At 42.5% G+C, this 15,665-nt stretch overlaps 1 protein-coding gene across 1 annotated transcript in view; it reads left to right on the forward strand.

The window, feature by feature from the left end:
- PHF14 (PHD finger protein 14) overlaps nucleotides 1–7,807 on the forward strand; it is a 154,274-nt gene extending 146,467 nt beyond the window's left edge. The window contains exon 18 of the mRNA XM_006085019.3: nucleotides 7,387–7,807. Coding sequence (XP_006085081.1) covers nucleotides 7,387–7,410 — 24 coding nt within the window. The 3' untranslated portion in view covers nucleotides 7,411–7,807. The remainder of the gene's footprint in view (nucleotides 1–7,386) is intronic.
- Nucleotides 7,808–15,665: the final 7,858 nt, after the last annotated feature.

The following is a 15,665-nucleotide window of genomic DNA, read 5'->3' on the forward strand; positions in this document are numbered from 1 at the left end:
AAATAGTGGTGATGACTATACCATATTGTGAATGTAATTTTTGCCATTGAATTACACAATTTAAAATGGCAAATTTCATGTTATGTACGTTTTATCATAATTTAAAATATATAATTTAACTTTTACCATTGGATTGTACATTCTAAATGGATAAGTTATATGGTATGTGCATTACATTTCAAAACTGCTTTAAAAAAGATTTAAGCCTAAAAAGATAATAAAATCACACGAGGAGCTTTTTAAAAAACTGACACTTGAACACCATCCAAGGATCAATTAAATCAGAATTTCTGCAGGTGGGCTGAGCATCTGGCAACTTGAGAAGTGCTCTAGGTGATTCTAATGTGTGGTCATGTGCGGAATCCCTGCTGTAGGCAATAAGGAACCAGTGAGGAATTTTAATCAGGGGAATAACATGATCAGATTTGCATCTTAGAAACAGATATCCCTGGCTTATCTGCTCAGATCTTTCAGTAGCTACAGGAGCATATATATGGCAGCCCCCCCTTATGCACGGGAGATACGTTCTAAGACCCCCAGTGGAAGCCTGAAACCATGGTTAGTGGTATGTGTATATACCACTTTTTCCTAGGCATACATTCCTATAATAAAGTTTATTTAGGCACAGTAAGAGATTAAAAACAATACCTAATAATAGAATATAATTATAACAATATACTATAATAAAAGTTATGTGAATGGAGTCTCTTTATTTCTCAAAATATCTTATTGTACTGTAGTCATCCTTCTTGTGATAATGGATATGGTAAAATGCCGTATTAAGTCAAAACGTTTACCTTTTCACTTAAGGGAAGCACTTTACAGCTTCTCTTTGGCATATCCAAACTGCCAGCATCACTACTCTTGCGCTCTGGGGCCATTATTAAGTAAAATAAGGGTCACGTGAACACAAGCACTGTCATGACAGTCAGTCTGATGACCCAGATGGCTGCTCCGTGACCAGTGGGTGGGCTGTATGTGCAGCGTGGAGATGCTGGGCAAAGGATGACTCGCTCCCCGGTGGGAAGGAGTGGGACTGGGTGAGATGTCATCATGCTACTCAGAGCGGTGCACAATTTAAAACTCATGAATTGTTCATTTCTGGAGTTTTCCACCTAATATGTTCAAACCATGGTTGACCGTGGGTGACTGAAACTGTGGAAAGCAAAACTGCATAGAAGAGTGGGACACTATAGAGACTTTATTCATAATTGCCTGAACCTGGAAACCCAAATGCCCCTCAACTGGTAAACTGATAAATTCTGGTATTTTCAGACAATAGAATGCCAGTCAGCAATAAAAAGCCCGCCACCTTGACCCATATTCAGTCTCTGTATTTCTGCTGTCTCGGGTTCTGTTTGCCAAAGCAGAATTTTACCCTGTTTCTTGTTGGGCTTGTCTGCTGCCCAGCTAAGCCTTCTTATGAACCTTAGCAATGGCACTCTCCAGCTGTCACTCAAGACAGAAACCTCATTGGCTTTTCCTTCATTTTTAAAAGTTATGATTCACATATAGTAAAATTCACACTTTTAATGTACAGTTCTGGGTGTTTCTGACAAACCATACCATCACGTAATCACTACCCCAAGTAAGATAAACAGTTCCGTCACACTTCCAAACTCCCTTGCTCCCTCTTATGGCCAACTGCCAATGCCCCAGCCCCAACCTCTGGCAACTACTAATCTGTTTTCTGTCCCTATTCAGAATATCATAAATGGAATGATACAATGCATAGCTTTTTGAGTGGGGCTTCTTTCACTTAAAACTGTTCATCCATGGTGTGTCGGTACCAGGACTTCAGTCCTTCAGTCCTGAGTGGTGTCCACTATGTGGATGTACCACAGTGTGTTACGCATTCCCCCGCTGGGAGACATTGCAGTGGTCTCTAGGTTTCGGTGATTATGAACACAGTTGCTATGTACAGATCTTTGTGAGGAAATAACTTCCGTTTCTCTTGGGTAAATGCCATGGAATGGGGTTGCTGGGTCAAATGGTAAGTATATATTTAACTTTGTAAGATGCTGCTAAAATGTTTGCCGAAGTGAAAGCAAAATTTTACATTCCCACGAGCAATGTGATGGCTACAGTTGCTTCATAGCTTCACATTTTCACTAGCACTTGGTGTGTTTTTTTGTTTTGTTTTGATTTGTCTTTAACCAGTCAGATGGGCATCTCATTGTGGTTTTAACTTGCAATCCCCTAATGACTAATAATGGTGAACACTTTTCTATGTGCCTATTTGCCATCCGTATATAATCTTTGCTAAAGTACCCGTTCAAATCTTTAGCCCATTTTTTTCTATGAGGCCGTTTGCAAAGTTGTTTTTAATGTCCTCATCGCCTTTCTCTATGACCGAGGCAGTCCGTTGTTCCTCCGTTACAATAATCACATTTTTCTACAGTAAATATCCTTCTAGAACCTGCTTTCTGGAACTGGTAGCATCCTCCTGTTAGTCCTATTCCAGCCGCCTCCCTTTACCTGTCTGAGGCCCTTCTCTCCCAAAGCTGATGTCTCCAAACTCCCCTCTTCTTCTAAATGAAGCTTAAGGCTATTTTGCATTGTCATTCTCCCCCACCCCACCCCCCATTCCCCTAAGTATCCTTCCCCTTTCATGTTGAAGGCTTTCCTCAGATGTCTGGGGGTTGTTGACTGCTCACTTGTACTTAAAGGCAGGCGCTACGTACACAGGGCAGCTTCAGGCTTCAGCCCAGGAGGCTTCGGTAGGAGACTCCTCCCAATGCCCACACCTATTTCTTTTCCGTGCGGCTGTGCGTTTCCTCCTAGCAGAACACTGCAGCCTCCACCCTGGGTCTGTGTGTCTCAGGACAGGCCGTGTCCAAGGATGAGGGAGCCAGGGCTCCAGTGGGGCTAGAGAGTCCCGTGGGCCCACAGGGAAACTCACTCAACCTCATGGTCAGTGGGAGCCTCCCCTCTGGCCTCGGGGGAAGCTGCTGTCCCTCCGTCGGAGACTCTGGCCTACTTTGGGCAGGGAATGAGCTTCCGTTCTGTAGCCTGACTGGACAGATTGGAGAAGTGCACCCAGGTGTCTGTTCCCTTGCATGTTCCTTTCAGGTTCATTCCAGCCTCCCATCATGCCTGTGGTTCCACTCTGAGTTTTTATGGGGTCTGAGACATGTACAGTGGGGCCTTGACTTACGAGTGTCCCGACTAACGAGTTTTTTGAGATACCAGCTCTCTCTCGGCAGATTTTTGGCATTGAGTTGACAGAGTAATTTGAGTTAACGAGCTCCTTAACGAGCTCGGTCTCGGAACGAATTAAACTTGTAAGTCAAGGCCCCACTGTACTAGTCTGATTCTCATCCCCCTTTTCAGGCACCTGGGCCTCACCTTCCCTGCTTAGCTAAGACAGGAACCACACTCATCATGCTCTCTTCCCCTTGTTCCAAAATTTGACTTCATTTTTCTTCTTGTCCCTGTGATTACAAATCCTTTCATTTCTTTACTGCACTTTGGTTCTTAGAGAGCAGAGAGAAACAGGGCTCAGTCCACTATTTTTAAAAGAAAAGTCAGCCCTAATTTTTAAATATGATTTTTCACAGGAATGTTGTAAAATTTCTTAGTCAGATACAGTTAGTTTGTAAAGACTAAAAATCCACTCAACCTACTTATGTAAAAGGCACAGTTTGTGTGGGAGCACAGGGAGGGCTCACAGGACCCAAGTACCGGAACGCCCTGAACAGGCTGCAACGGGGAACTAGAAAGTCTTTAAGATGTGGGTAGCTAATTGTCAGCATTCTTTTCTGTAGTCTTCCTCCTATTTTTCTTAACTAGGATGGGTTCCTCTCCCAATATCTATCTCTCCCTCTCCCCCTCTCTCTCTCTCCCCTCTTTCTGATTATTCATCAGCATAGGTTTTAAAGTAAGCATAACAGGCCCCTGATCTAACTGTAGGAACTTCTAAAGAATTCTAAAGCCTCACATGAGGTAACCTGGCCCAGTTCCTGAGTCACATGTTTCCCCACATCCAATCAGCTGTGAGAGTGGTAGGCTAGTGAGTGGAGACAGTCAGGGCCATGTCTCCCGGGCCAGGGTCACTGAGACTCACCTGCCACATGGAGATGAAATAAGTAGTGAACATGACAGTGTTCTGGTACATGACAGAAATCAAGTAACTTCTTTTTCTCAAATAGTTTCAAATTCATGGAAATGTCTTCTCTAGCTCATCCTTTAAAATGTCATTAAAACATTTTATTCACAAATAAGCTTAAAGTCATTACAATCTAGTGATAATAGAAAAATAAAAGCTAGTAATTTTAGCCAAGTGGCTCAGGGAAGCCACACATAGTGGTGGAAACTGAAAGCATGAAGAATATGACTTGTCTACACAGGCCCTGCATGAGAAACGTAATTGATATGCAAGGGACAAGGCCAGAACCTACGACTTGATGACCAACACTCACAGCAAGACCTGAAGCTTTTTAACATGATGAGAACAAGGCTAACATGAAGAATCTACAATGAAATAAAAATATAAAGGAAGTGTTCCACATGAAAATAGTTTATTGAAAAGCAGGTCTAAATATCAGGAGGGACAATCCTATCTAATAAAAGAGTAATATGCAAATTAACCATCACTCTGTCACTCTGTCACAAAGATGGCAACGGCCACGGAGCTGGAGCAAGCAGGAGGCTTGGGTTGCCCCAGGCGATGGAGGAAGCCAAGCTTCCCACCTGCCCTGGCTGGCACTGGGCTCCACTCAAGGCTACAAAGTTTCAATTTTAGAAGATAAATAAATCCCAGAGAAAAAAAAGAAAAAAGGAGAGGCTGGGTTGCCGGGGGGCGTGGCCAGCCTGAAAACGGCCCTCAGCCCCTCACCCATGCTGGCCAAGCACCCCAGCGGGACCCCCACCCTGATCTGGGACACCCTTCAGGGCAAACCAGCCGGCCCCCACCCATGCACCAGGCCTCTATCCTATATAATAAAAGGGTAATATGCAAATTGACCCTAACAGCAGAACAATTGTGAATGACTGGCCACTATGACACACACTGACCACCAGGGGACAGACGCTCAATGCAGGAGCTGCCCCCTGGTGGTCAGTGCGCTCCCACAGTGGGAGCTCTGCTCAGCCACAAGCCAGGCTTATGACTGCCAGCATAGCAGTGGTGGCGGGCTGCCAGAGGGATGTCTGACTGCCAGCTTAGGCCCGATCCCCTGGGAAGTGGGCCTCAGCCAGCAGGTGAACATCCCCCGAGGAGTCCCAGACTGTGAGAGGGCACAGGCCGGGCTGAGGGACCCCCCGAGTGCACAAATTTTTGTGCACTGGGCCTCTAGTGAAATATAAAAGAAAAGGCAAAAATCTACATATAATTTAATTTAATTTTAGAGCTATTGTGGCTTTGTATCCAATCAGCTGAGGGTAGGGAGTGCATATTATTTCTAGGAATCATGTTTTCAAGAATACTGTATAATGGTATTACAGTAACAAAGGTGATATAGTTTTGATTACTAATGATAATACAAAACTAGGGAAATAATTGTTGATTTAATATGCTCTTGCAAAACCAGAACTAATTATTTTTTTAAAAGAGAAAATCTAGTGGAATATTATTTCCAAAACTTTGAGAACAAAAAAGTTAGACACAGGTTGGTCTTTAAATATTTTAGGCTCACACAGGGAAGATATATTTCTCTGGCTTGTAAAGGTTTGCATTTTCTGCAGTTCACTGAACAGACAACATGTCTCAGCTCTTGGTGTCCAAAGTTTATATTATAAAACATAAAAGGAGCTTTGAGCTTCCCTTGAAAAACAAAACAAAACACCACCACCTACAAAACCCTCTTGTTCTGTAGTCATTCAACACCTGGTTAATGTCTTTTCCTCCTGGTTTAGTGCATCATGATCCACAAATCACATGTCCTCCTTGAGGAACTGGGCTGGAGGTACAGGCTTGGAGGGACACAGGGGAACTGGCTCTACAGAATCAGAGGAGAAACATCTGGTAGACAGAGACCCACTCCTCACTGGAAACCACAAGAAGCAGGACCCTGCTCTTTGGTTGACGATGGTCCTGAGTGGAGGAGACCAGAGGGAACACACTCGTGGCCACCACTTCTAGATCTAACACAGCTTCAGAAATATTCTCTAACAGAAGGGTTCCAATAAATATCCCAGAACCATGTGTGCCTTTGCTTGGCAAACATAGTTCCTACAGAGCCCCAATTCCAGCCCTTCTTTGTGTTTTGTCAGTTCTTCTAACTCAGGCTTGAGCTGGATGAATGGAATATTTGCCTGCTCAGGATTCTCCTTCCTCCTCAGGGGAAAAGAGTGAACTCCCATTGGGCTTGACTTGGGTACTGCACCATTACTCCCAACTCCAGCTGGGTTTCTGTCTTCCAGCAAGGCTGAGACTATTTTTATTCCTTCCCAAAGTGCCTAAAGGTAACCACGCATTACCACCAAGAGAATTCATTTCCACCTACTAACCATCCAGGCTAGTCTATGTTACAGAGCCAGACCCACAACCTGTGGTTCTTATCAATATCAAAGTCCTCTTGTGCTTTAATTTTTATTCATTCATGTTAAAAACAATTACTACCCATTAGGAACATGTCTTTTATATATAAAAGGAGAAATACCCAAGCTACTCTACAAACACATAATCCACAAATGCTCATTGAAGCTCGGCATTGCTGAGGTAGATGTGTTAGAATGGAAAGCAAAATGATACCAAAACCTCTAGGTAATTGAGGGAGATAAACTCTTAAGGTTGCTCCTGTCAAAGAAAACAGAGCTGGGCATTTGTCAAAGGTGGCAAGACAGATTTTATTCAGGCTACAGTATGGGAGAGACACGCCAGTATAAACCAAGTTCAACTCCCTGAAGCAAAAAACAGGATGCCTTTTCAATGCTGGGTGTGCTAACGCAAAAGTACTAACGGATGCTGTGAGGGGACTTGGTCAGTGTGACTAGGCCACCTGTGTCTGCTAACTGGCGCTTATTGAAGCTTGGCTCCTGTCCTCCCACAGAGGATGGGAGAGAAAGACCCTGTCTTTCATGATGATCACATTTAAAGGAATGGCTCCCAGGTCCTTGAGGAAGACATTCCTAGGTTGTCGACAATACAGCTCAAAGGGTCAGAGAAAGGATTTGCAATCGCAAGTTTCCTAATGTAAATGCTCAATGAAAAGGGAGATGAGGGCCTCTATTCAGGTTTTAGCTAGAAGAGCTTTCTTAGGCAGCCATTTCAAGGGGGTGGGATTATCATTCTGGGGACACAGCCCTGCGTTTGTAGAAGACATGCTAGAATGTTCGTGTGGGTGGTGGAGGAAGTCATTTGTATGAAGAGTTTGCAGTTTTACCTGAATGATTCCTAACTCTTGATTTCCATGCCTTTGTGTAATTCTTTCCCTGTGAGTGTAGGTGAGACCTATGACTTGCTTCTGATCAACTGATTTCGATAAGGATGATGGAAAGAACATGACTACATTTACATAATTCTGTTACCTAAAATGGTAACATACATCTTGGGAAGACTCTCTGCTCACTTGTTGGTTTTGATGGAAGGAGACCCAAGTGGCAAAGAACAGCCAGCGAGAAAATGGAGTCCCCAGTCCTACAGCTACAAGGAAGTGAATTCTGCCAACAACCTGATTGGAATGAACTATTTCCCAGTCAAACCGTCAGATGAGACCCATCCTCGGACACCTTGAATGCAGCCTTGCAGAAAACAAAGCAAAGTGTACCCAGACTCCTGACCCACAGAAACTGTGAGATAATAAATGTGTGTTGTTTGAAGCTAAATTTGCGGTAATTTGTTACACAGCAATAGGTAGCTAACACAGTCAGTACTTCCAAAAGCATGTTTAGTTGAACACTTTTCTCATACCAGGCTGGATGAAAATAAAGTTTACACTTCCAAATCAGTTTGGGCAATGTTGCATTCTATATCCTCTACCACCTTGGAGAGTCACAGTGCATTCTGAGAAACACAAAGGAGAATCTTTGTTAAATTAAAGTTACCTACAATTTTTTTCCCCACTATGGAGCCCAGTCCCACGTTAATTTTTAAAATTTCTAATGATGTCTTATAAAACTGGTTTTCAAATTATCATACCACAATGAGTGGTTGTGAAGAACAATAGCCTTCATGCTGGGGAACACATCTCATAAGTGGATCAATTTTCAGATTCTCACTTCCTAATATTCTTTACCCCAAATTAATACTCCTGGAGAGGAGTCTTTAAGTTTCTATTTCCTACTTCATTAAAAAAAATAAATTTCTAGATGACACACAAAAGAACAACTTGAAACCTTGGTGCCCATGTTGAGACAGTGAATGACCATAGACTGGATATCAAATCCTTTCACAAACCGAACTTTCCTTTCTTTACTTTCACATTTCAGAAGAGTTTATGGGATGGAGAAATTGCTGTGGCCATCTTCGGAAAATACTGTCTGCCACAAAAGGGCAAATAGATTCACAAATGAGTCTCCTCATAGGTAATTAAAGCAAAATGAACTATGTTAGGACAAGGACATCCCCTGGGATGAAGTATAACCTACAGCCTGAACTGCTGTTGCTGAAGCTCATCTGAGCTTGGTGGCTGTTCATGAGGAAAGTAAGAAGCTTAAAGCCCTGGGGTTCACACACAGAGAGTTAACTGCCACACCAGACCTGTTCACAGTGACTCCTCACAACCACGGGAAAGGTAAGGGGCAGGTAGTCCCCATATTTTACAGGTATAGGAAACTACACTTTAATGAGTTACAAAACTAGGACTTGAACCTAGATTTGGTTCTCCAAGTCCAATGTGCTTTTCATATCACACCATATAGTGGGCCTTCCTCACAACAGTGGGAAGGCAGCTAACCAAGCCTTTTGTTTCTCCTCTTTAAGGTAACACTGTAGTTCCTTTTATGGAGATTTCACCACTCTAAAGGGATCTGGGGAGTACTGGGCTGCCAGGGCGATGTAGATGTAACTCAAGTCCCTTGAACAGCCTGTTCAAGTTGCATTCTTAACCTCTAAGCATAATGACAGGCCTTTTTTTAGCTCATGAGATGTCTATTGAAAGACTGATGAGATTCTGGTGATCAGAAAGTACTTTTGTAATAAATAATTATGAGGCTGCGAAATATTTGTAGAAACTGAAAGTTTAGTATCACATTATATAAATCGTTGTAGGAACTGAGACACACAAAGTTGACCTTACTATGACTTTGTTTATTCATTCCTAAAGTGTATTCAGTAATTACATAGGAGGCCATGGATAGGTAGCTCAATTGATTAGAGCATCATCCAAATATGCCAAGGTTCTGGGTTTGATCTCTGGTCAGGGCACAAACAAGAAACAACCAATGAATGTATAAATAATGGAACAACAATTTGATGTTTTTGTCTCTATCTTTCTCTCTCATTCTCTCTTCCTTTCTCTCTCTCTCTAAAATCAATCTTTTAAAAAGTTACTTAGCATATGAACAGATTAAGTAATAGATAAGTATTTCATTGTCTCTAAATGAAATATGCCAGGAAAGAACAATGACAAAGGAAATTGTAATTTTCCCCAGGAATTTCTCTAATAAGATTAAATACAGAGGCATGTATAATCTATGTGTATAAATTTCTTTTTTTATATCTGGACTATTCACTAAAGAATTAAGAGATGGGCTCAGCTGATATAGCTCAGTAGTTGAGTATCGACCTATGAACCAGGAAGTCATGGCTCAATTCCCAGGCAAGGCACATGCCCCGGGTTTGGGGCTCAATCCCCAGTAAAGATTCTCTCTCATCACTGATGTTTCTATCTCTTTCTCCCTCTCCCTTCCTCTCTGAATCTCTAAAATCAGGAATAGACAAAATATAAATTAGGAACCAAGGTCAAGATGTTACTGGAGGAAACAGGTTCTTCAGCAGTGTCCTGGGAAAAGAATTCCAGGGACACTCACGTAGGAGGAGTTTTGAGTGATAGTGGCAAGATTTATTAGAGTGAAAGCAATAGTACACTCTCGGAGAGACAGAGGGCAAGCTGGCTATATAGGGCAATGGCTGTACCCTTAGAGTTTAGGAGAAAGGAAGGCAAAATCTATGTGCCTGAGAGAAGGTAGGGTGCTCTAAGGAGGGTGCACACTGGGCTCTTTGTCTAGCTTCCATATATTTCCTTGGGTTCCAGAAAGAACAGGCTTTCTTTCAAACTATCCAATCTCTTTCCTGGATTTTCCCGGGGCTGGTGCCCTTCCTCAATCTGATCCCTTCCCCAGACTTTCCCAGGCTTGGCCCTCCCCCTTTATGGTTGTTTTCTCTGTCTCCCCGTTAATCCAGCTGAATGATGACAGTTACCCCCCAAGGGAGCTGTAAGGCTGTCGTTCCTGCCTAGTCCACTAGCAGGACATTGTCTGGAATCATGACAGTTCCTCCCTGGGGTGACTATGAAACTATTGCCTGACTTGATCAGGCTTAATTTGTTCCCTTCTCTTTTGTTAATAACTAACTGTCTATGCTGTCAGACTGGAGAGAGGTAGAATGCAAACAGGCAGGTTCTACTGAGTTATTACAGTCAAGCCACAAATTTGGCTCTGAGCTTCCTGGAGGCTAAGCAGCTAGAAATTAATGAATAGACTAACGGATTTTGATATATCAGTAGGAAGAATATACTTGCCATTAGCTACCTAATTCTATAATACTTCACACTCAATATTCTTTGCAGATAAACTTAAATATGGAAATTTTTTGTGCAAAATAAAGGTTTTGCTAATTAGGAGGAAATGCATAAAGGAGTGTGTTTACTAAAGTGTTTCTCATTATGAAAAGCGATAGTTTCAAAAAATGTATTATGATAAGAAAGAGAGTTTCAAAGAGTTCCCAGGTTAATCAGGAAAAGTAACCAAGGGCCTGCTGCTTTGAAGGTTTAATCCAAGATGCTTATCCAACCTCTTTGTTGAACAAATCTTGCAAATAAGGACTTCTCAGAAGATCCACAGCATTTTCTGTGGGAGTTTGAAATGTCAGCAGAACAGGCTTTCTTATGATATGATGCTGGCATAACAGCCTAACAGTTGGGTGGGGATGGAAATGGAAGATAGCAAAATTGTTTCGTTGCCTGATTTTTATGCAATACCACAAAACAGCTTTTCTGGCAATGATGACAGGCATAACATAACAAAAAAACAAAACAAATAAACAAACCAAAGAAAGAAAACAAAGCTTGACAAGAGCCACAAGCTCTTTGCCCTAATGACAGACCTTTCAATGGCTGCCTTTAAACCTAAGGCTAGGTGCCCTAGCCAGTTTGGCTCAGTGGGTAGAGTGTTGGCCTTCGGACTAAAGGGTCCCAGGTTTGATTCCGGTTAAGGGCACATGCCTGGGTTGCAGGCTCAATCCCCAGTGGGGGGCATGCAGGAGGCAGCCAATCAATGGTTTTCTCTCATCATTGATGTTTCTATCTCTCGCTCCCTCTTCCTTCCTCTATGAAATCAATAAAATATATTTAAAAATAAAATAAAATTTAAGCCTAAAACTAGGGCAGTTGGTGAACGGATGAGATTAGTAAATGTCTGGAACTTAACATCAGCAAATCCTCAGTTCTCAATAATTACTAGTGCTAACAGGTAATTTTAAAAGTAGATAAAATTATGACTCTTATGAAGATTAAAAATGAACACCCATGAAAGATTTTTATTTAATGCATTGGTTTTTTAAAAAAATTGATTCTAGAGAAAAAGGGGGGGGGAGAGAGAGAGAGAGAGAGAGAGAGAGAGAGAGAGAGAGAGAGAAATACCAATTTGTTGTTCCACTTACTTTATTGTTGTTTTTTTTGTTTTTTTTTGTTAATCCTCACTTGAGGATATTTTTTTCATTGATTTTTAGAAAGAGTGGAAGGGAATGAGTCAAAGAGAGAAACATCCATGTGAGAGAGGCACATGGATTGGTTGCCTCCTGCACGTGCCCTGACCAGGGCCAGGGATTGAACCTGCAACTAAGGTACATGCCCTTGACCGGAATCAAACCCAGGACCCTTCAGTCCCAGGGACAACACTCTATCCACTGAGCCAAACTGATAGGGCTGTTATTCTACTTCTTTATACATTAATTTGTTCCTTCTTGTATGTGCTCTGACCGAAAATCTAATCTGCAAACTTGTTATATTGGGATGACGCTCTAATCAACTGAGCTACCTGGCCAGGGCTATTCGTTAACAAAGGAACCAGGCAGATGTTATAACCAGTTCAAAGAAGAATCCAAAGAACAGATACATTTATAGATTAGTAATATTGAAATGAATTTCCAAATGGACTCATCAGAGAGAACTCATTTGCATGTCCATAGACATGTATGATTTGCTTTGACATTGATTGTAAAATAGCTCAAAGGCAATAAAAGCTATAATCCTGGAAAGGTGTCTATAACAATTCATAGTTTTCCAATGGAGACTCCTTGTAATATTATTTCCTTATTCTCAGTTTCTTTACACTAGTAAATAAATGTGAATTCAACCCTGGACACTCCACTGACCCTATCAGTGCCACCGTTAGGGCATTTTGAAGCACATGATACCCTTTATCTTATGTCTTGAGATTCATCAACAGAACAGTTGTTGCTGTTATTCTTGGCTTCCTCTGTGATGTGCTGTTTCTCATTAGCTTTCCATACAGGAGGATGGCCTTCTTAAGCCAGCAACTTCCATTTCTTGGGTTCTGTCCACTGACTACAGTATAAAGCACATCCTATTAGGATCATGTGTTTGAAGTCTGAACATGAGCAAGGTGCGCTCAGTCCAGTGCAGTCAATGCTGAACATGTCCTTTTTCAGAGGTGACAGGCTCAGATGAAACCTTGTGCTATAATCTGGAAAGCCTTTAGAGTGCAGAATCTACATTGCAAAGCTGTTATTCATACCTGCAGATGACCAGCCATGGTAAATGTGTGACATTAACTGCCTCTCACCCTCTTTGTCGCTCCCTGGCTGACACTGGGACACTGGTGAGCAGCTCGCTGAGCTGGGCTATAATTAGCATGTGCCTAGAAATGCAGGTTGTTCACAGATAGACCTTTGCAGGGAATTGCTCATTATTCCTGTGATTTCAGGAAATAAAGACCTCAATTAATTTCCAAGCTCAAGAAAGACAGAAGAGCAACAAGCAGTTTTCCTCTGGCAACAAGAAGAAGGGGAGAAGCTGATCATACCCAGGTAGTCCACACAACTGGATAAAGTGCATTTGTCCCTGCTCATCCCCATGCCCGGCAGCCAGTAGACAGACACAACCCCCATCCTGCCCAGAGGAAAGTGAAGGTGCGTCCCAGTGGGCTGCCCTTTCCAGGCACTGAAAGCAACTGCCCTTTGTCACACCACGAGCTGAGCCAGGAGATGTGCTGGGCAGAGGAGGGAGGTTTGTGTGCTTGGATAAAACGATTTACCCTGAGGAAGAGAGGAACAAAGAAAACATACAGTTCTCCCTGCAGAGTTAAAAGACTGCCAGTCATAAGTGTAGATATATTCTCTGGATAAATACAGCATTTTCATCCGGGAATGTATGTTTGAACATGGGTGTGTTGGAGTGAGGACAGGGAGGAGAGGAGGTTATCAGTTGGGTGCAGTGGGCTAGAATGTTCTAAATCCAATACGTTGCTAAATGTCAGGAGCATCGGATCATGTGCACGACAGGTTGTCCTGGTGCCTGGCTGTTAGATCATCAGAGGTGAAGGGAAGATGTCAGCAAGCTCAGGCATCTCAGCATGTCCACAGAAATGCCACTGCGCTCACTATCCTTGGGGGAAATGCTGCCTTCTCAGACTGGGAGGGCGCTGCAATGAACTCTGGGGACGCTGTGATCAGACAGACCCGTGGGCCTGGCACCTGGAGCGTATTCCAGTGGCCTTGCCAGACATGATCAATTGCTGTTTCTGAAAGATCTTGATTTTAGGTAAATTCACTTTCCCATCATGAGTACCATGCTACCAGAAAGACAAATTAATTTAACCTGAGTGACTTACTGCTCCCTTATGAATTACTTTCCAATTGTTTTTAATAGCCTCTCTTTATCTCTAGTGCAAGAAAACACAGTTGACCTTTAACAGCCTCTTTTATAAATGAACCCAATGCAGTCCAGCTTTTCCACTTTCAGATCCTTATCTCCCGGCGCCTCCAATCCAGACTCATCTGAATGCAGGTCCAGCTGCCTCTCTAATGGTATCTGTCCATTAATTAAACACTCGGTGCGTAACAGCCTGCACACCAGCAGCTGCAAAAGATGAGAAGGTAGTTCTCCTTTAATCTACAAATATTTACTTTCTTTTGGGGGACTGTTTGGGAAAAGATTAAGTGTATAGGAGGATAACCAGCTGATGGAGAATGTGCGTGTGTGGAGGCTCCCAGCCCAGTCACATCAGGAGCAGTTAGTCAGCAGGAAGGCTGGCCCCTAATCCCGGCAAACACAAACTACGCAGCGCTGGTGAGAAAAGCATCGTCTGAGGATCTTAGTAAGTGCATGTCCATGAGTTTGCAGGGAGGAATGAATCTAACTTACAGAGAATCGGACTCTGGTATTTATGGGATCCCGTCTGCACAAAAGCTGGTCCTGGCTTGTATATTCTTCTCCGGCCCACAGTGCATTCTGGGACCCTCCTTAGCCCATTTACATTTTTCCTTGTTTCTCAGACTCATTTATCACTGAACTGCATAGAAACTGTCCCGGAATAACTAAACAACAGGTTGAAAGTTGAACTCAGCATTAGCTTTTTAAAAATGTTCTAAATACAGAAGCAGTGTATGTTTGTGGTAAAATATTATAAAACATAGATACGCAAAACTAACAGAACAAAAAATTAGAGACTGAATAGTCAATGCTTAGTGTATATCTTTCCAGATCATTTTTCAAAGGTTTATATGTCTTTTGGAATATATATATTATACATATATATATATTTATAAATTTTTATTTTGTAATTTGCTTCTTTAGTTTACAATGTCTATTTCCCCACTTCACCATATTTTCATCTCAATATACAAGACCATATTCACATTTTATTATTGTCTCAAAAATGTCCTCTATATCTGGTTTGTCTAAACTAGCATGCAATCTAGAACCACACATTGCCTTTCATTGCTGTCTCCTAGGTCTCTCTAGAGCTAGCTTGCTCCCTTTCCATGCATTACTGTACTGGAGAGAGGGGACCTCAGTTTTCTAGGACAAGGCCCTGTGGCTTATTCAGGCTCCCTGAAAGCAGAGACTAAGATAAAGACTTTTGTGGAAGGTGATCTCATGAAGTAGAAGTGAGGGAACAGGAAGACAACAAGGAAGAAGGAAATGCTAACGGGTGGGGGGGGTGGTGTAATGGCATTGCCACGGTAAGGACTTGGGTCCAATTCTGCCAGGACTGCTGAGAAGCGGCTTGGATGCCCCTGGAATTGTCCATCTGCCAACTCCCCTTGGGAACAGTGGCATTAACTCCCTTCTGCTTCCATCTGTGCTCGCCCAGGCCTAGAGCTTGTACGGCATCAGAGAACATCTTGGGCAAGAATGCTGAAGAGGCTCACCTAACATCTGTCCACTCCAGCTGCTGTTGCCATCTGAGGTAGGCCAAGGAGATGTGATGTGGGGGTACCTACAGCCCATGTTATGGATTTGTCTGTGTTTCCCCCCCAATATTATTCATTTTGTTATTCTATAGAAGCATTTCCTATAACTAAAGAGTTATCTAAGGGC

Source organism: Myotis lucifugus, unplaced genomic scaffold (genome assembly GCF_000147115.1).
Source record: "Myotis lucifugus unplaced genomic scaffold, Myoluc2.0 scaffold_15, whole genome shotgun sequence".
Taxonomy (NCBI): Eukaryota; Metazoa; Chordata; class Mammalia; order Chiroptera; family Vespertilionidae; genus Myotis; species Myotis lucifugus.